This window comes from Muscardinus avellanarius (genome assembly GCF_963383645.1).
Source record: "Muscardinus avellanarius genome assembly, chromosome: 12".
Lineage (NCBI taxonomy): Eukaryota > Metazoa > Chordata > Mammalia > Rodentia > Gliridae > Muscardinus > Muscardinus avellanarius.
Genome location: NC_137798.1, coordinates 81,785,756 through 81,811,855, shown reverse-complemented (window position 1 = coordinate 81,811,855; position 26,100 = coordinate 81,785,756). Strand labels below are relative to the sequence as shown.

The 26,100-nt window shown below is 45.9% G+C and overlaps 1 protein-coding gene across 1 annotated transcript in view; it reads left to right on the top strand.

Moving 5' to 3' along the window:
* SPTLC2 (serine palmitoyltransferase long chain base subunit 2) overlaps nt 1-9,456 on the top strand; it is a gene marked incomplete at both ends in the record, with an annotated part of 106,099 nt that extends 96,643 nt beyond the window's left edge. Inside the window, 3 exons of the mRNA XM_080708258.1 lie at nt 879-1,014; nt 4,807-4,936; nt 9,337-9,456. Coding sequence (XP_080564384.1) covers nt 879-1,014; nt 4,807-4,936; nt 9,337-9,456 — 386 coding nt within the window. The remainder of the gene's footprint in view (nt 1-878; nt 1,015-4,806; nt 4,937-9,336) is intronic.
* Nucleotides 9,457-26,100: the final 16,644 nt, after the last annotated feature.

The window sequence follows — 26,100 nt, the reverse complement described above, 5'->3', positions numbered from 1 at the left end:
AGGAACATTCTACCTCTGAGCTATACATACCTCCAGGCCTAATTTATTTTTTTATTTGGAAACAAGGTGTTACTAGGTTAATGAGAGTCTCACTACTTGAACCTGTGATCCTCCTGTCTCAGCCTCCCAAGTACTAGAATTACAAGTGTGCACCACCATACCTGGATTGACTATCAAACTTATAAAAGGAAAGTTTTAAGGTCTCAATGGCTTTACTTCTGGTCTTATGTGTAAAATATTTACCATTGTTAGGTGGAATGAATACTGGAATCTGAAGGCCCAGATTCTAATCTCGGTTGTGTCATTCACTACTATCGACTGTAGGCGAGTGACTGCCTTTGTGGGTCTCCAAAGGTATAAGATGAAGATGATAATAAAACCCTACCTATCAAGGATGAGTGAAACACTAATGGGGTGATATACGTTGGGAATGCTAATGTGCCATGGAAACATTAGTCATTAAACTTTATTTTTTATGCTCTTACAAAGGAGGTATATTTATTTGTATTTATATTTCATACTGTTTACTGTGTAAAAATAATAATTATTATTATTTTTTTGGTGATACTGGGGTTCCTGGAAGCCCTTCTACCTTAGGGCTACACTCCCAGACCTATTTTATATATTTTTTTTAAATTTGGAAACAGGGTCTCTTAAGCCAGCATGGCTGACTTCGAACCTGCGAGATCCTCCTGTCTCCACCTCCCAAGTGCGGAGATTACAAGCGTGCACCACCATGCCTGGCAATAGTTATGTTTTAATGAAAGAAACCAAGCCTAGGCCTGATGAGCTAGAATAGAGAGAAAGGAGATTGTTGTCTTTTTTCTTTTCCTTGTTTTTTTAGCATTATTTTGTTTTCTCTCCCCACAATTTTCTAGGCAAAGAGTGTGTGCAGCAGTTAGCGGAAAACACCAGGTATTTCAGGAGACGCTTGAAAGAGATGGGCTTCATCATCTATGGAAATGAAGACTCTCCGGTGGTGCCTTTGATGCTCTACATGCCAGCCAAAATTGGGTATGTTTTGTCACAGGCCACTCACTGGTCCTCATTAGACTCAAGGCGTCTGCGGTATGAGACTAGGGCTCGTCTGTGTTGTTAGGGGAAATCATCTCATAGTAATTGTGGTGACCTTTGTTAGAAGTGCCATAGTCAGCAGTGGATTTCAAATTGCAAGATGTGTAAAGTTATTATTCTTCCCTTAAACAAGCATTTGAGTTTAATGTGCTCCTCCAGGTACTTGGGATAGATCAGTGATAAAAACTCAAAAATTTCTAGGCCTGGTGATGCATACTGATAATCCTAGTATGTGGGAGGCTTCAGCAAGATGTTTACAAGTTCAAGGCCAGCCTGGGCAACTTAGACCCTGTCTCAAAATAAAATACAAAATAGTGCTGGGAATGTAGCTCAGTGGTCGAGCATCCCTGAGTTCAACCTCCAGTGCCCCCACATACACACAGTATAACCCCCCCACACAAATATCTCTGTCTTTGTAGAGCTTACATTCTAGTGGGGCAAGAGTCAGACAAACATAATAAGTTAATTCTATAGTGTGCTAGAAGATACTATGTGCTGTGAAAAAAATAGTGCAGGCTATATGGGGATTGAGACACCCTGTGGGTGGGCAGCAGCAGCACTAAGCAGGGTGCAGGGAAGGCCTTGGTAGGAGGGGGTGACATCTGAGCCAAGAGTCGCAGGAGCTGACAGGCAGCTGTGGCACGGCCACGTGCAGGGACATGCTCAGTCGGTGAGGAACAGCTAAGCGGGTACTGAGCTGCGGACAGAGCCCAGGGGGAGTGGAGACCACAGGTCAGAGAGGTCGTAGCGGGGCGAGTTACTGGATATTTACCAGGTGTGCTCCTTACACCAGCTTCTTTGGTTTGTGAAAGGCATACATAATGGAAGGTCTCACCTGGGGATAGTGGGCAGTGTATTTGAGAAGTCCGGATGTATAATGAAACCAAAAGATGTTTGAAAAGCAATGAACAGTAATTATTTTAAACAAATATAATTATATGCAAAATTATACTGGGGCTATGAAATAAAGAAGTGATCTGCTTAGTATAGGTTCAGTAAAAAAGAAACATCATTAGCTGCACATGGTGGCATACACTTGTAATTCCAGTACTTGGGAAGCTGAGATGAGGATCGTGGGTTTGAAGGTATGTGGCCAGCCTTAGCAACTTAGTGAGACCCTTTTTCTTTTTCTTTCTTTTTTATTTTTTTTCTTGGTTCTGAGGGTTGGACTCAGAGACATTCTACCTCTAAGCTAAACCCCAGTCCTGTTTTATTTTCTATTTTGAAACAGAGTCTCACTAAGTCAATGAGGCTGGCCACAAGCCTGCAATCCTCCTGTCTCAGCTTCCCAAATACTGGGATTACAAGAATATGCCAATACACCCAGCTGAGACCCTTTCCTTTTTCAAAATAAAAACTAAAATAGGACTGGGATATAGCTCAGAGGTAGAATGTTCAATCCCCATTAGCACACACAAACATATACACACAAAAAAAGAAACATAATTTTTTGCTTAGAGGGATTTCTTTTTTTCTTTTTTTCTTTTTTTTTTTTTGGTGGTACTGGGGATGGAACCCTTCTACCTCCAGGCTACACTCCCAGACCTATTTTATATTTTATTTGGAAACAGGGTCTCTTACGCCAGCGAGGTTGGCTTCAAACCTGCGCGATCCTCCTGTCTCAGCTTCCCAAGCGCGGGGATTACAAGCGTGCGCCACCACGCCGGGCATGGAGGGATTTTTTTTTTTTTTTTTATGGTGCTAGAAATTGAACCCAGGGATGCTACTCCCTCCACCTATTTTATTTTGAGACAAGTTCTTACTGAGTTGCCTAGGCTGGCCTTGAATTTGTAATCTACCTGCTTCAGCCTCCCACATAACTGGGATTGCGGGCACAAACCACTGTGCCAAGCTTCTTCTGCTTTTTTTTGAGACAAGGTCTTGCTATGTTGCCCAGGCTGGTCTCAACTCCTGGGCTCAAGTGATCTTTCTGCCCCAGACTCCCAAGTGTTGAAGGCACATCTTTTTGATTGAGTTGTTGTTGTTGTTGTTGTTGTTGTTGTTGTTGTTGTTCTTCTTCTTCTTCTTCTTCTTCTTCTTCTTCTTCTTCTTCTTCTTCTTCTTCTTCTTCTTCTTCTTCTTCCTTCTTCCTTCTTCCTTCTTTCTTTTTTCTTCTTCGCAGTACTAGGGATGGAACCCAGGGGCATTTTACCTCCAAGCTACACCCCCAGCCCTACTTTTTTTTTCTTTATTTTGAAACAGGGTCTCATTGAATTGCAAAGGGCCTCACTAAGTAGTTGAGGCTGGCCGCAAACCGCTGTCCTCCTGCCTCAGGCTCCCAAATGCTGGGATTACAAGCATGGGTCACCATGCCTGGCTTGAATGAGTGAGTGTTGATCTAGAGCTTCAGTATAAAATTGGATAAGGATCATTGCCCAGGTTTGGCTTGAACTCATTAAGGAAATAAATATTATTATTCATCTCTGAACCTCAGTGTGCACCACAGTCCAGAGCACTGAGAAGGGTACTCAGTAAATTTTATTGAAGTAGATGCAATAGAGAATATTAAGTAGGGACCTGGAAATACAGTGATCCCAAAGATAGTAAGAGAGAAATTGGGAAGAGGTGAGGGGGAGCTGGGTGTGATGGCACCTGCTTGTAATCCCAGCATTTAGGAGGCAGAGACCAGGGGATCATAGTTCATGGATACTGAACAGCTACTTAGTGAGGCCCTTCACAAATCAGTGAGATTTCTGAAAATAAAAAGACTAAAAAATAGGACTTTGGGTGTAGCTCAGAGGTGCAATGCCTCTGGGCTCCATTACCAGTACTGAAAAAAAAATAAAAATAAAAAGAGGTGAGGGGGAAGTTAGAGCACAGTGTCCAGCACAGAGTGGGCCGTTGGCATTGTGACCTGCAAACGGTGGGAGGTGTTCTTCATTCTTCTTTGAATGAAACTGTCACACTAAGTTGCTGAGGCTAGTCTTGAACCTGGTATCCTCCCAAGTACTGGGATTTCAGGTTTGTGCCACTGCCCAGTTGAGGAACTTTTTAAACTGCCAAGCTTAAAGTTTTAAGGGCTTGGGGGGTATTTTGTTTTCTTGGTTTCAGGAATTAAAGTCAGGTGCATTCTGCCTCTGAGCTATATCCCCAGCTCTTTTCACTTTTATTTTGAAACACCAGTTTGCTGAGTTGCTGAGACTGGCTTAAACTTGCAATCCTCCTTTCTCTGCCTCCCAGGTGCTAGGATTACAAGCTTGTGCCACTGCACCCCTAAGGACCAGTTTTTTACCAGTGTTACATATCAGAGATACTTTGTTGTTGTTGGTGGTGGTGGTACTGGGAATTGAAACCAGAAACCTTCTACCTCTGAACTATCCCAGCCCTATTTTATTTTTTATTTTGAAACAGTCTCACTAAGTTGTTGAGAACCTCACTAAGTTGCTGAGGCTATCTCTGTCTTCCAAGCACTAGGATTACAGGTGTGCACTGCCACACCCAGTCTCAAAGACAATTTTTTAAAAATCTGTAATTATAGATCTCTCTGGGCAAACCCTATAAAAATTGGTCTCTGCCAGTTATAGTCTGTCACACTTTTGAAGGAAACCATATGGAAAAAGGTCATATGTGAATTGTCAGTTTCAACTCTAGAAGAAGCCAGGGGATTGCCCATTAGAAGTCCCCAGTACCTGCATCTAATCACCTGGCCTCCCACCTGCGCTTCTAAATGGTTTGGGACAGCAAGACCTTTGCTTTATTACTGGTTTCTCTTCCTTGTTTTCCCTTTGCCAGCGCCTTTGGACGAGAGATGTTGAAGCGGAACATAGGTGTAGTTGTGGTGGGATTTCCTGCCACCCCGATTATCGAGTCCAGAGCCAGGTTTTGCCTATCAGCAGCTCATACCAAAGAAATTCTTGATACGGTAAGTAGACACTTTTATCTTGGTATAAATATGCCTTATACTAAAGGGACCTATATATCAAATGAAATTACTCATCAAGGTATTTACTGTTAAAGCCGAGTGGTGACAATGCTACTTAAAACTGATGTTTACAAATAATCTGTGGCCTCACCCAGCAGATGCAGTATCAATCAGACTCCCCCTCATTATGGACTCAACAGCTATGAAGGTCTCTCTGCTCCAGCTGTTTCTACCCTAAGCTTTCCAGTATACTGTTATATCTGTAGGATTTTCTCTCTTGAGCCTTCTCTCTTTGACTGGCTGACTGCTGCTGACTGTACATCTCTCCTTAGAGGAAACCTGCTCTAATGTACTCTCTCTAAGCCACATCCATCCCTCCAGTGCTCCAGGAGATAGGAATGAAAGGCTAGGACTCGATTCTAATCGAATATCCCCAGTACCTCTCACAGTGCCAAGCAAGTAGAGGGGCTAAGAGTTATTACTAAATTTAATGATTTTGATCTCTTAATTTGTTCTTATCTCTTGATACTCCCTTACTAATGCTGTTGCTTCACATCGAAGATTTCATACTTAAACAAGTTTTACTTTCTGGGATTGGAGTGTAGCTTGGTGGTTTAGCATCCAGTTAACATGCATAAGACCCTGAGTTTGATCCCTAGGACTCTTCCCCCCCTAAACAAAAAAGATATGTTTTCTAGGAGTTTATAAAGCTTTAGAGCATCATCTCTACAAAGAATTAGTTGCTAACAATGTCTATTAGTTTGTTGGATACCTACTAGTCTTAAATAATTTTTGTTTGTTTTTACAGTACTAGAGATTGAACCCAGGGGCATTCTACCTCTGAGCTACACCCCTACCCCTATTTTTTATTCTTTATTTTGAAACAGGGTCTCATTAAGTTGCAGAGAGCCTCACTAAGTAGCTGAGGCTGGCTGCAAACCCACAATCCTCCTGTCTCAGCCTCCCAAGTACTAGGATTACAAGCGTGCACCACCATGCCTGGCATGAATTCCTGTTTTTAAAAGTTCATTATAAGGTCGGGTGTGGTGGCGCATGCTTGTAATCCCAGCGCTTGGGAGGCTGAGACAGGAGGTTCGCACAGGTTCGAAGCCAGCCTCAGCTACTTAGTGAGGCTCTCAGCAACTTAGTGAGACCCTGTTTCCAGATAAAATATAAAAAAGGTCTGGGAGTGTAGCCCAGAGGTAGAAAGCCTCTGGGTTCCACCCCCAGTACCACAAAAAAATAAAAAATTTAAAAAATCAAAGTTCATTATAGCTGGGTGTGGTGGCACACGCTTGTAATCCCAGTACTTGGGAAGCTGAGACAGGAGGATCACAGGTTGCAGCAAGCCTCAGCTAGTGAGGCCCTCTGCAACTTAGTGAGACCCTGTTTCAAAATAAAGAATTTAAAAAAAGGGGGGGGGTGCTGGGGAAATAGCTCAATGGTAGAATGCCCCTGGGTTCAATCCCCAGCACCACACACACACACACACACACAAAAGTTTATTATAATAATTTTTGTGTGTGTGGTGCTGGGAATTGAACCCAAAAGCATTCTACCTACAAGCTATACCCCTAGACCAATTTGATTTCTTATTTGGAAACAGGGTCTCACAGGTTGAAGAGAGTCTCACTACTTGCTGAGGCTGTTCTCAAATGTGCAGTCCTCCTGTCTCAGTTTCCCAATACTCTCCCAAATAGGGTTACAGGCTTGTACCACCACACCCAGCTCATTATAATAATTTGGTTGACATTTTATATTGTGTGTGTGTGTGTGTGTGTGTGTGTGTGTGTGTGTGTGTGCGCGCGCGTGCGCGCGCGCCCTTGAGTCTCATTTCTCAATTGCTTCAAATTTTTGGTGAGGAGGGGAGTGTTATTTATTAGGCCCTCTTACATTCCAGCAATGCTGCACATGAGTTTTCAGAATTCATCCTCCCATTCACCCCCTTTTTAGTACTGGGAATTGAACCTAGGGGCAATCTACCCCAAAGCAATACTCATATCCTTTTTTTTATTTGTTTTTTGTTTTTTGTATTTTTGCGGGTCTGGGGATGGAACCCAGGAGCATTCAACCTCCAAGCTACACCCCCTGCCTTATTTTTTTATTCTTTATTTTGAAACAGGGTCTCACTAAGTTGCAGAGGGCCTCACTGAGTAGCTGAGGCTGTCCCCTGTTTTTGTTTTTTTATTTTTTTTTCAGTACTGAAGATTGGACCCAAAGGCATTCTATCTCCAAGCTACACCCCCAGTCCTTTTTTAGTTTTAAACTGAGTCTTGCAATCCTCCTTTCTCACTCAAGTACTGAGATTACAAGTGTGCATCACCATACCCGGTGAAATTTTATATTTCTGAATAGATGAAGACTCTTAACATTTTTTCTTTACTTTACAGAGCAAAACTTCCACAACTAAGGGTGTATTCCTTACTGGGCTTGGTGGCACTGGTTCATAATCTCAGCTACTTTGGAAGCTGAGCCTGGAGAAATATATGAATATATATATGTATAATTTTTTTTTTTTGTATTGGTACTGGGGATCGAACCTGGGGTGTTCTACTTCTGAAATATATGCTATTACTAAACTATATCCCCAGCCCCAGGTATTTTAATCTTCTTCTTTTTTGGGGGGTGGGGGGTGGGGCAGTACTGGGGATGGAACCCAGGGGCATTCTACCTCCGACCTACATCCCCAGCCCTATTTTTTATTCTTTATTTTTTTGAAATGGTCTCACTGAGTTGCAAAGGGCCTCACTAAGCAGCTGCGGCTGTCCTCAAACCACAGTCCTCCTGTGTCAGCCTCCAGTGGATCATATGAAAAGGATCAGAACTCTCCATTGGCAAACATTTGTTGGCAACGGAAATCTACTTGGACATCCTGGTAACATCTAAATTCTCCCATGAATATGCATAGTTCTCAGGAGTCAGAGTTGTTAAAAGAAACAGAATATTACTAAGAACATTACCTACGACACTGATATTTTTCAAAAAGTCATACCAAAACCCACAAATATTCAAATAGACTAAAATGAGAAGAAATACTAAAATCACTAAGCTCAAAACAAACAAAAAAAAGTGTAGAACTTTATCAGTAATATATCTGAAAAATGGGAAAACATATTGAAAAATACCTGAAAGGCACAAACTAAAGAAAACCAAAAGTATGGTATATATAAACTAAAACCAGTTGATGTTAGAATGCGATCAAGAATGAACTCTTACACAGTATCATGCCCACAGTTAACAGTAGCATAGTTGGTTTTCCCACTTAAAAACTCCAGGTTGAAGGCCAGTGTGGTGGCGCAGGCTTGTGATCCCAGCACTTGGGAGGCTGAGACAGGAGGATCCTGGTTTGAGGACAGCCTCAGCTACTTAGTGAGGCCTCTGCAACTTAGTGAAACCCTGTTTCCAAATAAAATACAAAATAGGTCTGGGAGTGTAACCCGGAGATAGAACGCCCCTGGGTTCCATCCCCCAAAAAAAAAGAAGGTCATGTGGACTTTTGTTTTTAATTAATAAATCCTATATTAAAGGTCAGGGGAGTACATGGCTAATGGTTTGTCCCAGCTGAAAATCAGGCTTAAATTGTTTCCATTTGGAGTTTTCAATTAAAATCTTCTCTAAAAGCATTACTAGCCTGATAGCATATTGAAGTCCAGCTCTTCTTTGCTTTTTATATTTTTCACATTTTGAGTTGAAGAATTTTTTCTGCTGCTAAGATACATAAGGAATACTGTTAGTGGTGTTTTTCTCTCTCCAAACACTGTTTGTTTGTTTTTTATTTAACTTGAGAGCCAGCATGGTGGTACCTACTTGTAACCCCAGTACTTGAGAGGCTGAGACAGGAAGATTGCAGGTTTGAAGCCAGCCTCAGCAGTTTAGCATGGCCCTCTACAACTTAGTGAGACCCTGTTTCCAAATAAGAAATAAAATTGGGCTGGGGATATAACTTGGAGGTAGGAATCTGGGTTCAATTCTCAGTACCCCCCCCCCAAAAAAAATTTAAACGAGAATAGGTGAATGTGTCTTTATACTGATCATCAATTCAAATATAAATTGTACATTTTCATATGAAATTCTAGCTATAAGATTGAACAGGATTCTGCAGTGTCACAGAGTTTAAAGAGTCACATTGAGGCAGCATGTTCTCTTTCCTACCAAGCATGTTCTACTTTGAAGAACTATACCCTTTATCCTGCACGCCCGGCTCCTCATAACCCGTTATTCCTGGTCAGCCTGAGGCCCTGTTCAAAAGCAGCTCTTTCCACAGCCGTATGTGGTCCCATCTGAGCAAATGCTCCGGTCACACCAGCAGATAACCTTGTCATGACTGTGTGGCCCAGGAAAGCATCAAGCTGCCTGCATCCTGACCCTGGCTGACCTCTGCTTTGTCTGGTACATTTTAGGCTTTAAAGGAGATAGACGAAGTTGGGGACCTGCTGCAGCTAAAGTATTCCCGTCATCGGTTGGTGCCCCTCCTGGACAGGCCCTTTGATGAGACGACGTATGAGGAGACAGAAGACTGAGCCTTTTTGGTGCTCCCTAGAGGAACTCTCCCTCGCCCAGGACAGTGTGGCCTTTGTGAGCCAGTTCCAGGAACCACACTTCGGTGGCCATCTCACGTGAAAGACATTTCCTCAACTACTGAAGGTGGCCACTTCCACTCCAAATGGCATTTTGTAAATAGTAAAAAAAAAGAAAAACTGCTTTACATCCTTCCTTTGCTAAATACCACCTTTGAAAGAGGTGACTCACTTTGTCCATTAAAAAGCGTTTTGTTTTATAACTATTCTACTTGTGAAGTCACGCTGACCCTAGCCCGTGGCATTGCCCTCTCCAGCCACCTCGCTCACGGGCTTGGGCCCAGCAAGAGCTGCTGCTGGCCCTGGCTCCCAGCCTTGAGACTCACCCGCCCTCCTCCCTCGGGAGCACGTGCCTTCCGCGTCCCTCCAGGTCTCAGAGGCCGCCCACCTTGGGTCCTTGTTTAACCAATCAAGGAATCAACCAAAGCATCTTCCCTTTAGTCTTGTTTAGCCTTTTAAGAAGAGTGGTCGCCAGGCATAGTGTGGTACACGCTTGTTATCCCAGTTCTTGAGAGGCTAAGACAGAGGATCATAGGTTTGTGGCCAGCCTCAGCGTTACAACTTAGACCCTGTTTCAAATAAAAAGTAAAATAGGGTTAGGGGTACAGCCTAGAGGTAGAATGCCCCTGTGTTCAATCCCCAGCACCAAAAAATAATAATAATAAGTGGTCACTGGTCACAGTGCTGACTCACGGTGTGGCTCCCTGGCCAGGGACCTCCCGAGGCGTGGGTCTTAGTCCATATTCTGTTCTGGTCACCAGATGATTGTTTTCTTTAACTGTCAAATACTCCTTGATGTGATCACAGTCTGAGGGCATGTCCAAATTCTAAGTTCTTCCAAGTTCTAACCCTAATACCTTTCACCTCCTATTTAAGACACTCACCATTTTAGAAGCACCCACCTGTCACTCTGGTCAGACCTCTGTGGGGATGAGGACTCACATCTGGCCATGTACCATTTTGTGTGCAAAGCTGCTCTGTGCGTAATAGGCATTTCTGCTGCGGGGAGGGCTGGGGCAGTGTGGAAAGAACTGATAACTTGTACAACGCCTGTGGTGGGTTTCTTCCTCCTTTCTAATTTCAAAATTATGACAGCCTCTGACTGGTTTGGGGTCTAGATTAGGATTTAAACTGATAAAGGAGATAGTTGGTCAATCTTCTGTACAGAAATCATTTATCATATTCCTGCTTCAGAATTAAAGTTATTAATTTATCCCTTTTAAAAGCTGACCCATAGCCGGGCGTGGTGGCGCAGGCTTGTAATCCCAGCCCTTGGGAGGCTGAGACAGGAGAATCGCACAAGTTCAAAGCCAGCCTCAGCTACTTAGAGAGGCTCTCAACAACTTAGAGAGACCCTGTTTTCAAATAAAGTATAAAATAGGTCTGGGAGTATAGCCCAGAGGAAGAAGGAAGAAAAGCCCCTGGGTTCCACCCTCAGTACCACCCAAAAAAAAAAAAAAAAAAAAAAAAGGCTGACCCATTCAAATATTACCCTTCTGAATGCTAGTTCTTTTTATTCGTGATGTCCTAAGACAGTTTTAACCCGGTGTCTGGGACTAGGTTTTCCTTTTGTTTTTATTATATATTTTTTCTGAGAGATTCTGATCATATACCTCTTTCCTAAGCTGGACTACCCTCAACTCTGTTTTCATACCAGGTAAAGGGGACTTTTTAAGAGAGCTTTATACTGCTTGACCAAAGAACATATCTGAAAATCACCAGTTTAAAGGTTTTTCTTTTGACCAAAGCTTGAGCAGAGAGAACTTTTGGCTTCATTGTGCCCAAGATCAGCTTGTCTTTTGTAGCTGCCAAATATTATAGGGGAAGGACTGGGAGCAGAATGGAAACAGTGTGGGTAAGTGGTTTTGCACATCTCAGTTTGGGGGTTCCTGCTTTTGTTGGTAAAGATCTCCAGCCCCGATTCTCCTGGGCATCTTGTCACCAGCTGCTGAGTGTGCGCAGATGCGCTTGGTGGAGGAGGTAACAGAAGCAATGCTGTTGTTTGTGAAGTTTTGCTTTTACGTCCCAAATATAAGTTACCATCGATCACTTGGCATCTGAGAGCTTTAAGCCCTTGAGAGATTCCAAAGTTTTCTATGACTTTTTTAAAGAACAGAAAAGGAGTGCAAATAAAAGAACCATGGTAGCCAGGCGTGGTGGTGCACGCTTGTAATCCCAGGGCCGGGAGGCTGAGACAGGAGGATCGCAGGTTTGCAACCAGCCTCAGCTACCAAGTGAGGCCCTCTGCAACTTAGGGAAACCCTGTTTTCAAATAAAGAATAAAAAATAGGGCTGGGAATGTAGCTCAGAGGTAGAGTGCCTCTGGGTTCCATCTCCAGTACCACAAACAAACAAATGAACCTAGGTCCCATAAAATTTAATAAGTTGCTAACCATTCCTGCCTATCTAGCTCCCTACTGTGGAATCCCACTAGAATACCAGATAACTTTTGCACTGCAATTACTATTTTATAATGGAATACAATGTATCAGGTTTGTGAAAGTCGCAAACTAAGCAGTGAACATACCTGCTACTTTTTTTATTTTGATCTGCATGAAGTCCCTGCAAGTTAAAATGTCAGTATGGTCATTTAAAATAACATATACATATATTATCACTTTGGTACAAAATTATTTCAGGATACAAGTTACAAGTTTATTTTTGAAGAGAAAACTCTTATGATCTACCCAGGACCTCTGTATTTTCTAGAGGACAAAATATTATATATACATTATACATAGCTGGTTGTCTCTTCTTGAAGCTGTAATATAACTTCATTCAGATCATAAGTATAATTTATCCAAATTCTTAGGGTAATACATATAAATACAGTCATTGAGAGAGCATAAATCTGGGACATAAAATGTTTAGTGAACAGTTTAGCACATCTAATTCAAAAGTCTAATAGGATTCAAGCTAAGCACAATGACCCACACCTGTAATCCAAGCTACTCCAAAGGCTGAGGCCACGAAGATCACAATTTCAGGCCAGCCTGGGCAATTCAGAGACACCCTGTCTCAAAATTTTTAAAAGGGCTGGGGATATAGCTCAGTGGTAGAGCATCCCAGTCCTGAAAAAAATAGAAAGGAATCTGATGGGATTCAAACATGTTTCAATTAACTATTGCTACCCAAAGTGATAATCTGAGTCTGTTGGTAGAGGTATGAATAACCTTTATCACTTTTTCTCACTCCTTTTTTGGGGGGGGTGAAGCATTACTTTTATTCATGTTCAGGTTTATAAGACCTGTTTTAGCAGATCACTAGAAATGTGGAGACATCGAAATCATACACCAAGACTGGATCAGTTTCTGCTCCCATCTTCATTTTAAAAGCTTTAACTGATCAGGATAAGGACTTTGGAGCATTTTTTTTTTTTTTTTTTTTTTTTTTTTAGCTTTTTGCTTTAGATAAAAAACAAATTCTATTCTCTAGGATCCCTAAGTGCTGTTTGTTTGCAGAATCTAGCAATCATAGTCCCTTAGTCACTAACTTAAACTGTCATGATAGGGTGAGAATTTTATTTTATTTTATTTGGCCCCAGGCCTATTTTATTTTTATTCCAAATCAGAGTCTCACTAGGCTGATGAGAGTCTCACTACTTGCTAAGGTTATCCTCAAACCTGTGATCTTCCAGTTCGGTCTCCAAAGTACTGAGATTACAGCATGCACCACCACACCCAGTTAGGGGAAGATTTTTTTTTTCCATTTTATTTTTTAATAAAAAATAAAATGTACTGGGGATTGAACCCAGAGGCAGTCTACCTCTGAGCTATACCACCAGCTCTATTTTACTTTTTATTTGGAAACAAGGTCTCACTAAGTTGCAGAGGGCCTCTGTAAATTGCGGAGGCTGACTTCAAACCTTAGTTCCTCCTGTCTCAGCCTCCCAAGTACTGAGATTATAAGCATGCGTAACCATGCCCGGCTAGGGTGAGAATTTTAAATGATCAAAACAAGCTTTTTTCTCCTGTAGTCATGGCTAAACAGGACCAGCCTACACAGACACTTAGGGCCCTGTGTTCACCCACACCTTCCGAGGCCAGGGAATTGAACGTCCTCCCAGTGACTTTGCCTCTGTAATTCCTTCCTCTTTCATTTGGCCATTGGCCTTTCTTACTATGTCTTGATTTGGGGTTGTTGATTTTTACAATTCCAGCTCCAGAAAAATTGATGTATATGGTGGTGCTGGGCTCTGGGGTCAGTATCTTAGACACCCTGGTTTTCCTTACACACTTAGCTTGACATTTCAGGAGGAGGCAGGAAATCTTACTTATCTTTTCTTAATTAAGAGACCCTTATGACTCTCGGCGTGGCTGACCTGTCTAGTGTGGAATACATTTTGCTTGCTACCTATTAGTGAGGAGGAGGAAGAATGGCGTACTTGGAGAGATTTCCTGACCTCACAGGGAAGAGGGAAGCCTCCTGGTTTTCCTCTTTCCCCGGTGTGTGAGGATCTCTGGTCCCCAGTGATGCTGGGTTGGGAAGCAGTGTAGTGGTCACACCCAGGCAGTGAAGAAAGAGAATCTGGCTACTTCTTATTTTGTGAGAATTTGTAGCCTTGTGGCAAAACCAGCTAGAAAAAGCATACCTGCGGTTGTTTTCTTCTGTGAAGAACTGCTGTGACCCACTCCTGGTGTTCTAGGTAAATCACCATGGCTTAGTTTTAGTTCGCTTCAACTGTGTGGTTAGAAAAAGAGGCAGAGGAGTGGTTTTCCATTTCAAGCTACATTCACAAAGATCAGGAACTGGTGAGCAAGCCAGGCATGGTGGCACATGCTTGTAATCCCAGTACTTGGGCATCTGAGACAGGAGGATCGCAGGTTCACGGCCAGCCTCAGCAACTAAGTGAGACCCTGTTTTAAAACAAAAAAATTAAACTGGGTTGGGGGCATAGCTCAGAGTTAAAATGCCTATGGGTCAATCCCTAGTAACACATACACACAACTGGTGAACATTTCACACAGGTGAAGTCAGCCAAAAGGGATGATTGGGATAAGCATTGAAAATCAAGGATTCTTTCTGTATGCTTAGCCAAGAATCTATCGATAGATTTTTTTTTTTCAGTCCCTGAACTGAAAAAATTAGAGATGCGCTGCTACCTGCTGACATGGGAGCTCAGTAGTGCCCAGAAGGCATGGCATCTTAATCCATTAAACCAGTTAATCAAAGTACTTCCATGTGGAGAAAAGCATGTCCGTTCCTCTCCTCCACTTAAATTCACATGAAATGTGTGCTCAGGCTCCTAGCCAGCGCCACGTGTTCAGCTAGATGGCTGAATTAGAGGGCCGGCTTCGCACACACACACTGAAGCAATGCCAGCACTGGCCTGTTCCCTCTGTGTACACAGTGCTCAAGTCCCCTCCCTCGCTTCCAATGTCTTCCCTTTTCCAAGCAGCCTTTTGCTAGGGAGAGATAAAGGGTGAGCTCAAACCCCCGATGAAAAGACTGGGCTTCCCTTGGCTTCTGCTGAGGCTGGAGGTGCCGTTTCACAGCTCACTCTTGGGAGTAGCCTGGTGGGGGTAGCTGTGGACGGGCTTAGTTTACTACATAACAAACATGATAAATGGCCTTAAACTGTTATTCTTTCTAGTATGATGAGTTATAATAAACTGACCCTAAAGAATACAGTGTTTCTTACGCTCAGTTACTGTGTTCTTGATGAAGCATACCCAAAGCTCTGTTCTTTGGGGGCGCAGTTGTGGGGAGGTGGAAGGAGAGGCGCTAGCGAGGGCCATACATACCCTGATGCTGCGCTTTCTTGGTGTCTGCTTCATCGCCATCCGCCTGGAGAACAGAACCTATCCGTGGACAGGGAGACTTGAACTAACTCAGAGTTTGCTTTTTCCAACACAATCCCCATGTTTCTTGTGCAAAGCTTGGTTGCTTGGCTAGGCCTTCCAAGAGAGTGGGGGACACGCCACTGATGAGGGGTGCAGGCGACTCCTCCCTTAACACTGTTACCTCAGTGGAATATGAAAGGCTTCCTGCTGCCGCTTTGCAGAACACCGCAGACCACCCTGTCCATTCACCCGTCCTGCCCGCAGTCTCCATGATCCCTCTTGTGTACAGGCAGCTGACATAAGAGAAGGGGAAGAGAGAGGAGAGCAGTGCTTATGGGGAGAGCTGAGATCGTATTTTATTGGTCCATATTTTTCCACTGACAAGTTACCTGTAAACTGGAATCCGCAAGGTGTGCAGTGATAGCCCCTCCTGTCACTGTAATGTTCGTGTAATCTGGGAACGAGAGAAGGAGAAGTGTAAATAAGAATTTTTAAACTTAGCAATGTGTGAAAATGTTACTGTTCCATACTCTGCCTTTTTGCCAGATGATTTTTTTACTTTTTATTGGATGAACTGTGAAGCTATAAATAGTGGGTTGTAGTAGGTATATATCAATTCTGAGAGTGCATGTTAAAAACTAAAGGGGAACTACTTGATATAAGAAGCATCCTGTGCAAATATATTGTTTTGCGCTAATAAAATATTCATAAAGATATATCTGCCTTTCTTCATTCGTCTGATAAGCTGTGCCAGCGGGTCCCTTGAGCATCACCAGCAACATCAGTGAACAAACTGGTGCTTCCTACTCTAGCAGACAGTAAGCACAGGTAAGCAGTGGTGATTCTCCAGGCTGCTGAGGCTGCTGAGAAATAGAGTGTAATGAACGATTGTGCCTGGTGTCTGGCTTAGACAAGGGTAGCAAAATATGCTTGTCTGTGGAAGTGGAGGATGTGAAAGTTTCCATAAAGAGAGGAAGAAGCCGAGTGTGGAGGTGCATGTCCGTAATCTCAGAATTTGGGAGGCTGAGATAGGATTGCAGGCTTGAGGCCAGCCTTAGTAACTCATTGAGGCCCCTAGCAACTTACACTGTTTCAAAATAAAAGATGAAATAGGGCAGGGCTGTAGCTCAGAGATAGAATGTTCCCCCCTAGGTTCAGTCCCCAGATTGAACACACACACACACCCCACTCCACACACCAGAATGGCTAAAAGAAAAATAATTATATTAAATATGGATTAAAAATTAAAGATGTGAAGCCAGGTGTGGTGGTGCATGCTTGTAATCCCAGCATTCAGGAGGCTGACAGGAGGATCACAGTTCATAGATAGCCCCAGCTATTTAGTGAGGCCCTTTGCAACTCAGTGAGACCCTGTTTCAAAATAAAGAATAAAAAATAGAGCTGGGGGTATAGTTTGGAGGTAGAATGATACCCCTGGGTTCCGTCCCCAGCACTGCAAAAACAAAAAATTAAAGATGTGGAACAACTGAAGTTTGCATAGATTTCTGGTGCATACAGCCACTTGAAAAAACAATTTTGAGCCTGCGTGGTAGTGTACAATTGTAATCCCAGTACTTGGGAGGCAGAGACAGGAGGATTGCAGAACTGAGGCCAGCCTCAGCAACTTAATGAGACCCTATTTGAAAATAAAAAGATCGAAGATGTAGTTTAGAGATAGAATGCCCTTGGGTTCAATCCCCAGTGCTACACACAAAAAGGTTTCTTTTTTAACAGATATAAAAACTATTAAACTAGGTGTGGTGACACACTCTGGTAATCCCAGCATTTGGGAGGCTGAAACAGGAAGATTGCGGTTCACTGCCAGCCTCAGCTACTTAGGCCCTTTGTAACTCAATAAGACCCTGTTTCAAAATAAAAAATATAGCTGGGGGTGTTGCTCCAAGGTAGAATGCCCTGGGTTCCATCCCCAGTACCACACACACACACAAAAAAAAAAAAAATACTACATGTTAATTATATGTAACTCCTTAATAAGGAGTTAGGTCAGTTCAAGGAACACTCTAGAAAAATGTACAGATGAGCAATATTAAAATGAAAGTAGAGGCCGGGCGTGGTGGCGCACGCTTATAATCCTAGCATTTGGGAGGCTGAGACAGGAGGATCGCAGTTTGAGGACAGCCTCAGCTACTACTCAGGCCCTTTGCAACTCAGTGAGACCCTGTTTCCAAATAAAGAATAAAAAATAGGACTGGAGGTGTAGCTCAGAGGTAGAATGCCCCTGGGTTCCATCCCCCAGTACTATAAAATAAAGTAAAATAAGAAAAATTGGTTTCCTGCACACAGGAGAGGTAAGTGTTGAACCTCTTTCTATAGGACAGGACAGAATTTACATTTTTATAGACAAGATATATTTTGCTTTGTTTTCAAATATCTACAACCTAAGAGCAACAGCCCAAAGCAGCGAGAGACAAGAATCAGATGACCCAGATGTGCACTGTTTTCACTGGTGCACAATGTTATTTCTTAAGGCATACAGAAGGAAGAGAGAGCTGGACGTGGTGGCGCACGCTTGTAATCCCTGCGCTTGGGAGGCCGAGACAGGAGGATCCCACAAGTTCAATGCCACCCTCAGCTAAGTACTTAGTGAGACCCTGTTTCAAAATAAAATATAAAATAGGTCAGGGGTATAGCCTGGAGGTAGAGGCCCCTGGGTTCCATCCCCAGGACCAAAAAAAGAAAAGAAAAAGAAGGAGGAAGAGGAGGAGGAGGAGGAGGAGGAGGAGGAAGAGAAGGAGGAGGAGGAGGAGGAGGCAGCGGCATGATGGAGAGGTTTGGGAGATTTTATTGTTGTCTTGTGGGACTGAGGATTGAACCCAGGGCTGTTCTATTTCTGAGTTACACCCCAACCCTAAGTTTCTGAAGTCCTCACTAAACTGCTGAGGCTGGCTTCAAACCTGTGAGCCTCCTGCCTCAGCCTCCCAGGTATTGGGATACAGGTGTTCACCACCACACCCAGCTAATGGGGGGTTCTTCATCATGATTGTGGTGGTGGTCTCATGAATGTGTACATCTATTAGAATTCTTTAAAGAGTACAATTAAAAGTTTACTATATGGAGCCGGGCGTGGCGGTGCACGCTTGTAATCCCAGCATTTGGGAGGCTGAGAAAGGAGGATCATGGGACATAGTGAGGCCCTTTTGAACTCGGTGAGACCCTGTTTCAAAATAAAGAATAAAAAATAGGGCTGGGGGTGTGGCTCATAGGTAGAACGCCCATGGGTTTCATCCCCAATACTGCAAAAAAAAAAAAAATTATATAAGTATGCCTCAACGAAGTTAATTAAAAAGAGAAAAGATGCTGGGTGCCATGGCACACAGCCTGTAATCCCAATACTTGGGAGGCTTGTAAGTTTGAGGCCAGCATCATGCAGTAATTGAGCAATACCCTGTTTCTAAATGTAAGAAATAAAAAGGGCCTAGAGGTACCCAGGAGGTAGAACACCCCTGGGTTCAACCCCCAATACCAAAAAAAAAAAAAAAAAAAAAAAAAAAAAAAGAGGGCCAGTTTCAGGGACGGGATAAGAACAAGAGTGGGGCAAGCAGGACCCAGTAAACTATGCGGGGGGGGGGGGGTGTTGACCTGGAGACCAGTATTCATGAATGAATTAACTCATGTTCAAAGTCTCAGTTTAACCTGGTGGACAGTGTCAAAGTGTGATTAAAAAAAAAAAAGACAATTTTAGGGCTGGATGTAAAAGTATCTTTACCAAAAGGGGAAAAAAAATTCAAGGTGGCAGGGCATGGTGGCACATGCCTGTAATCCCATTAGTTGGGAGGCTGAGACAGGAGGATCACAGGTTCATGGCCAGCCTCAGCAATTTGGTGAGGTCCTCCACAACTTAGTAGCTGACTGTGGTCATTGCTGTGGTGCACCATTCAAAACTCTAGAGAGGCCGGGCATGGTGGCACACACATGTAATCCCACGCATGTAATCCCAGTACTAGGGAGGCTGAGACAGGAGGATAGCTCAGGTTCAGAGCCAGCCTCAGCTACTTAGGCTCTCAGCAATTTAGCGAGGCCCTGTTTCCAAATAAAATATAAATAGGTCTAGGAGTGTAGGCTGGAGGTAGAAGCCCCCTGGGTTCCATCCCCAGTACCACAAAAAAAGAAAAAGAAAAAAAGAAAAAGAAAAAGAAACAATCTAGAGTCCTCCCGTGTAGTATCAGAAAGCTGTGCTGTCCCCTAAAATGTGTGTGTGTGTGGGGGGGGTACTGGGGGGTGGAACCCAGGGGCTTTTCTACCTCCGGTCTACACTCCCAGACCTATTTTTATACTTTTATTTGAAAACAGGGTCTAACTAAGTAGTTGAGGCTGGCTTCGAACCTGTGCTCAGCCTCCCAAGCGCTGGGATTACAAGTGTAATCTAAGATGGTTTTACTCTGGTTCAATCAGGCCCTACAGCTGTTCACCAATAGGCTGGACTTCCCGGCCACCCTGGCCATCCTCTATCAGGTCCAGGGGCCCTGCACACCTGAGCCCCCTCTGGGCTCCCTCATTCAGCCCTGGGTGCGCAGCTCCCGGATGCCAGCTCCCCCAGCCCAGTCCCTAACACACGCACCAGGGCCACTAGGATTGTCGTGCTCATTGCTACAGCGCTGAGTCCATCCCAACCACTCAGGGCCTTCCGCGAGGATCCCACACCCAGTGTCTCCCAGGAGGGAGTGTCAGCCCCACTGTCCCAGAGCAGAGCAGGGCCAGGGTCACGTGACCACTCCCTCCAGCCAGTCTCCCGCCATCCTTCGGGGACCTGAGCCTCCCATCCCATCCCAGCTCTGCTCCGGCTTTGAGTGCCCTGAGAACTCCGAGAACTTGGGTGCGGAGACGGCAGGTGCTGAGAGCCTCGGCCCGGGACCCTTTGGCCTCGCCCGCACGCCTCGACGCACAAATCCCCGTGGGCGCCGAGGCCGGGCCCGGGGTCGGGGCGACGTCGGGGAGACGGGAGGTGGCGCCCGAGCCTCCGCGCCCCGCCGGGAGCAGCCGCGAGGGCGACGCGCCGGCTCGGCGGGCGGATCGGAGGCCGCGGGCGCGAGCGTGCGCGCCCCCGCCCCGTGCGCGCGCCCCCGCCCGCCCAGTGCGCGCCCCCGCCCGCTCAGCCGCGCCGGACGCCGCCGCCGCCGAGGACACCATGCGACGCCGCCGCGGCCGCGCGGGGCTCCTGCTCGGCGCGCTGCTGCTGGGCGCGCTGCTGGCCGCCGGCCGAGGGCTGCCCCTGCCCCGGAGCCACGCGGGGCTGGCGGAGGTGAGCCGGGGTCGCCATCGCCGTGCCCCAGAGCGGAGCCGCGGCAGCCCCGGCGCAGGCACCCCAGGTGTGCGGAGCCTCCCGGGCGTGCGGGCCGGCCGGGAGGGGACGGAGGTCAGCTCTGAGCAGAGAGAGGGGCCGACACCCTGCGATGGCCGCCCCTTCCTCACCCCGAGCCAACCTCACCTGCAGCCGCCGCGCAGCCCGGCGTGCGCTGGCTGGGAGAGGGCGTCCCGCCAGGTGCAGCGGAGCGCTGCTGTCCCCTGAGGTAGCCCCGGGCCCGGGCGGTTGAGGTTCAGAGTCGAGGGGCCCCCTGGTGCACCCTCTTAATTACAATCCGCCGAGGATTTGAGCCCCTTGGAGCGTGAATTGAGGCCGGATGAGGCCGTTGGGGTTGCCCAACTTGCTGGGTGGACGGTCAGGGAGTTCTGCGCTATTATGTATTTGCTAAGATAGAATGGGCACTTTCTGGTGAGTTATGGATTGGCTTTGGGACCGGAAGAGAAATTACTGTATGTCAAGTCGTGTGTGTCCAGCCATTGAGCGATGCCCCTGGATTGCGGGGACATTCGTTCCCATGGAGATCTGTGTGCAGGAGCAGCAGGCCGGGGTGGCAGGGGCTCTGGGGTCCTGAATCCTTCCATGCCTGAGCAGATCTGGAAGGAGACAAGAGTAATTCTTTCCATTTTCAGGACGAGGACACCAAGGAGCCCAGAGGATGCAGGAGTGAGAGACAGAGGGGCCCCATAGGTGCTACTCCTGCTCTCCAGAGACAATGGGAGAAAGGGGGTGGGCAGTAAGCCGGGTGTGGTGGCGCAAGCTTGTAATCCCAGCATTTGGGAAGCTGAGACAGAAGGATCACGGTTCGAGGACAGCCTCAGCTACTTAGGCCCTTCACAACTCAGTGAGACCCTCTTTCAAAATAAGGAATAAAAAATAGGGCTGGGGGTGTAGCTCGGAAGTAGAATGCCCCTGAGTTCCATCCCCAGTACCAAAAAAGAAAAAAAAAAAAAAAAAAAGGAAGGAAGGAAGGAAGAAACGGGGCAGGCTTTACTGAAGGATAGGGACCAGCTGGGCTGCAGTTTTTCTGCCCCCTTAAGGAGACTTTCAGATTTTTTTTCCTTGTGCTTCCTCATCCCCTATGCAAATTTTTTGGGGGTACTGGGGATGGAACCCAAGTTTTTATTCTTCATCTTGAAACAGGGTCTCACTGAGTTGCAAAGGGCCTCACTAAGTAGCTGAGGCTGTCTGCAAATCACAATCCTCCTGTCTCAGCCTCTCAAATGCCGGAATTACGAGCGTGCGCCACCACGCACAGCTACCTATGCGATTTTAATACAGATAGGCTGCCAGGCGTGGTGGCACATGCTTGTAATCCCAGCATTCAGGAGGTAATCCCAGCATTCGGGAGGCTGAAGGATCGCAGTTCGCAGACAGCCTCAGCTACTCAGTGAGGGTCTCTGAAACTTAGTGAGACCCTGTTTCAAAATAAAGAATAAAAAAAAGGGCAGGGGGTGTAGTTCAGAGGTCAAATGCCCCTGGGTTCCATCCCCAGACCCGCAAAAAAAAAAAAAAAAAAATACAGATAGGCTGTCTGTGTACAATGGCTCTGAGTTATCATAACTATTGTCCTACTTAAGATTTTTCCCCCGGGTTGAGAATACATCCTGTAGACCAGGTTTCTCAACCTTAGCCACTGTCATCCTGGGTCCAGTGATTCTTTGTCCCTGCTGTCTTGCAGGTGGTAAGATGTTTAGCAGTGCTCCTGGACTGTACCGCAGGGTCAGATACAGCCAAATGTTTCCCAAGGACACACATCTTCCCTACATAGTGCTGAGAACCAGTGCTGTAGACAAAATCAGAGGTCTCTGGCCAGCCCTACCTCCTACATGGAGGTGATAAAATTCGTTAAATCGGTATTGTTTCTAGCCAGGCGTGGTGGCACCTGCCTATAGTCCCAGTACTTCAGAGCTGAGACAGGAGATAAAAGATTTGAGGCAACTTAGTGAGACCTTGTTTCAAAATAAAAAATGAAGCTGGGCATGGTGGTACACATTTGTAATCCCAGTACTTGGGAGGCTGAGGCAGGAGGATCGCAGGGTCACAGCCAGCCTCTGTAACTTGGCAGTAGATGCCCCTGGATTCAATCTGCAGTACTGAGGGGAAAAAAAATAGGGCTGAGGGTGTAGCCTGGAGATAGAATGCCCCTGGGTTCCGCCTCCAATCCATAAAGAAAAAATGGAGCCAGGCATGGGGCTCATGCTTGTAATCCCATGCATGCTTGGGAAGGTAAGATAGGAGGATTGCAGGTTTGGGAATAGCCTTAGCAAGTAAAGTAGTGAGACTCTCAAAAACATAGCAAGACTCCGTTTCAAAATTAAAATAGGGCCGGGGGTAGAGCTTGGAGGTAGAATGTCCCTGGGTTTAATCCCCAGTACCAATAAAAAAAGAAAAGAAAGAAAGAAAGGGCATTGTTTTCTGTTTATTTGTAAATACTTACTGCTTTTTATTGTAATTATTTTCAGTATGTTTGCTAAATCTGTTCCTAAGGAGGCCAGACTAATGGATGAATTATTTCAAAGCCAAAGCCACATCCTCGCTCCAGGTCAAGGCCTAGCCTCGCCCTCAAAACACCTAAAAGGCAGATTCGCTGATGAAGAAAAAACAGACATGGGCCAGAGATTCTGGTCCCAACAGGTGCATGCATGGCTCACCCCTGACGCTTTCCCCACATTTAAAAAGAGGGGCTAGTTCTCCTCCAGAGCTCAGCTCAGACGCTTGATCCACCATCTGCCTGATTTCTCATCAGAGGTGTGAGGGAGTACAGGCTGATGCTCTGGGGACTCGGTGGTGTGTAAGAAATAGCTGAGCAGCGGGCCTGGTGGTGTGCTTATAATCCCAGCATTTGGGAGGCTGAGACTGGAGGATCACAGTTCTCTGACAGCCTCAGCTACTTAGTGAGGCCCTTTGCAACTCAGTGAGACCCTGTTTCAAAATAAAGAACAAAAAGTAGGGCTGGGACCAGGTGTAGTGGCGCACACTTGTAATCCCAGCATTGGGAGGCTGAAAAAGGAGGATCACAGTTCACTGACAGCCTCAGCTACTTAGTGAGGTCCTTTGCAACTCAGTGACACCCTGTTTCAAAATAAAGAATAAAAAAAAAAAAAATAGAGCTGAGGGTGTAGCTCAAAGGTAGACTGTCCCTGGGTTCCATCCCCAGTAACGCAAAAAAAAAAGAGAGAGAGAGAGAGAGAGAGAGAGAGAGAGAGAGAACGAGGAAGAGGAGGAGGAGGAGAGATGGAGGAAGAGGAGAAGAAGGAGGAGGTTGAGGAGGAGAAGGCAGCGGCAGCGGCACAGAGAAACTGAGCATAAACAAGACCAGTTGTGTTGTAAGCCCCCTGGGGACCCTGTGGCATGCTCCAGGCTGCTTTTCTTAGGTCTTGGAAAAAATCATTAACCTTGTGCACAAACTGTGCCATCTCTTCTGGCAACAGGCCTGTTGCTAAGCCTCAGTTTACTTTCCAGCAAAGTGGGGATACGATGGAGTGCTGGGAGAGAAAGCACCACACACAGGGGAGGCGTCATCATAACAAGAGACAGGGCCAGGCAGTTTGTTGGGTGCTGGACAGCCCTAGAATGACAGCCCTGTCTTGAGTTCCAGTTGAGATCAGAAGAAGATCCAGTTGGCCCCCGAAGAGCTGCTGTACCTACTGCTTTATGTATCTTGCTATCCTCTGCAGGTCCATTAACTAACCCAAGGTCAGTACATGGTGAGCTAGGATCCACACCCCGCTCTGCTTAACGTGAGACCTTGGGTATCTAACCCTGGAACCCACAACCTCGGCAAGCCAGGAAATATCTTGAAGTGGGGGCAAGTGGAGAGGAGTTGGGGACCTGGGGCAGCATGGGTATGGGGGTTAGAATTAGGGAAAAGAGAATTGAGAGGGAACATCTCTTCTAGGCTGCAAGGACTGTCCTGCATTGAGGGTCCCCACATGGTGCAGGGCCAGGGAAGCCATGCTGAACTACCTACCAGTCCTATTTTATTTTTATGTTGAAATGAGGTCTCACTAAGTTGCTGAGGCTGTCCTCAAATTTGAGATCCTCCTGTCTCGGCCTCTCAAGTACTGGGATTACAGGTATGTACCATCACGCTGGGCTAGGAAGCACCTTTTGAGGGGATATGCTAAGAGAGAAGAGCCAGGGTGGGGGGGTCCCCGCAAGCCCATAGGTGTCGTGCATATGGAAGGCAAGCTCATGCTTGATCAGTACTGAAGAGCTGGTCCACGGTCCTCTGGGTACCTGGAAACTGGGAGCAGATTGCAGGGTGTCAAAAGCCTCCCCTAAGCTGGGTGTGGTGGCACATGCTTGTAATCCCAGCATTTGAGAGGCTGAGACAGGAGGATTGGGGTCCGTGGACAGCTTCAGTTAATCAGTGAGACCCTGTTTCAAAATAAAAAATAATTTAAAAAAAAATAGGGCTGGAAATGTAGCTCGGAGGAAGAATGCCCCTAGGTTCCATCCCCTGTCCTGGGGAAAAAAAAAAAAAAAGGCCTCCCCTGTGGGGTTGAGGCACCAAGAAGCAGGCATGTTCCTGAGGCTGGCTTTCCTTGGTTGGGGTCTGTCTTCCTTCCTTCCTTCCTTTTTTTTTTTTTTTTTTGGCAGTACTGGGGATAGAACCCAGGGGCATTCTACCTCTGAGCGACACCCCCAGCCCTATTTTTTTATTTTTTATTTTGAAACAGAGTCTCACTGAGTTGCAAAGAACCTCACTAAGTAACTGAGGCTGTCCGCTGTCCACGAACTGAGATCCTCCTGTCTCAGCCTCCAAATGCTGGGATTACAAGGGTGGGCCACCATGCCCAGCTTTGGAGTCAGTCTTTCTATCCCATCAGTGTCAGAGAGCTGGAGCCCAGCGTGTGTAGCGGAGCTTGTAGCCTTGCTGGTGGCCTCTGCAGCCAGCTCCCTCACTGGACCTTGACTGTGACCTTTGTCCCCCCTCTAGACTGGTCTTTCTGTCTGTCAGGGGTGGGGATCACGGGATGGCTGGGTGAGGGACAGAGGGACCTAGGGCCTGGCTGCTCAGTGGCCCTGGCAAGAGCCCAGCCTCTGTGGATCTCAGCCTCTTGTTCTCAGTCCATCTCTCCCCTTCACCCCTCACAAGGCTGTGACAAAGACCAAAGGGCTCTGAAAAGTAAGACAGTGTCCTGGTGTCTTAGTGTCCTGTTCATCCACCACCACAGAGCGGCAGGCGGCAAACCCGAAGGTGCAGCTGCTGCGTGGCGTTAGGAAAGCAAAGGGTTAAGAGCTTGCTGGAAGCCAGGCGTGGTGCCAGGCTTGTAATCCCAGCAATCAGGAGGCTGGGACCGGAGGATCGCGGTTCTCGGACAGCCTCAGCTACTTAGTGAGGCCCTCTACAACTCAGTGAGACCCTGTTTCAAAATAAAGAATAAAAAATAAGGCTGGAGTGTAGCTCAGAGATAGAATGCCCCTGGGTTCCATCCCCCAGTACCACAAGAAAAAAAAAAAAAAAAAAGAGCCCAG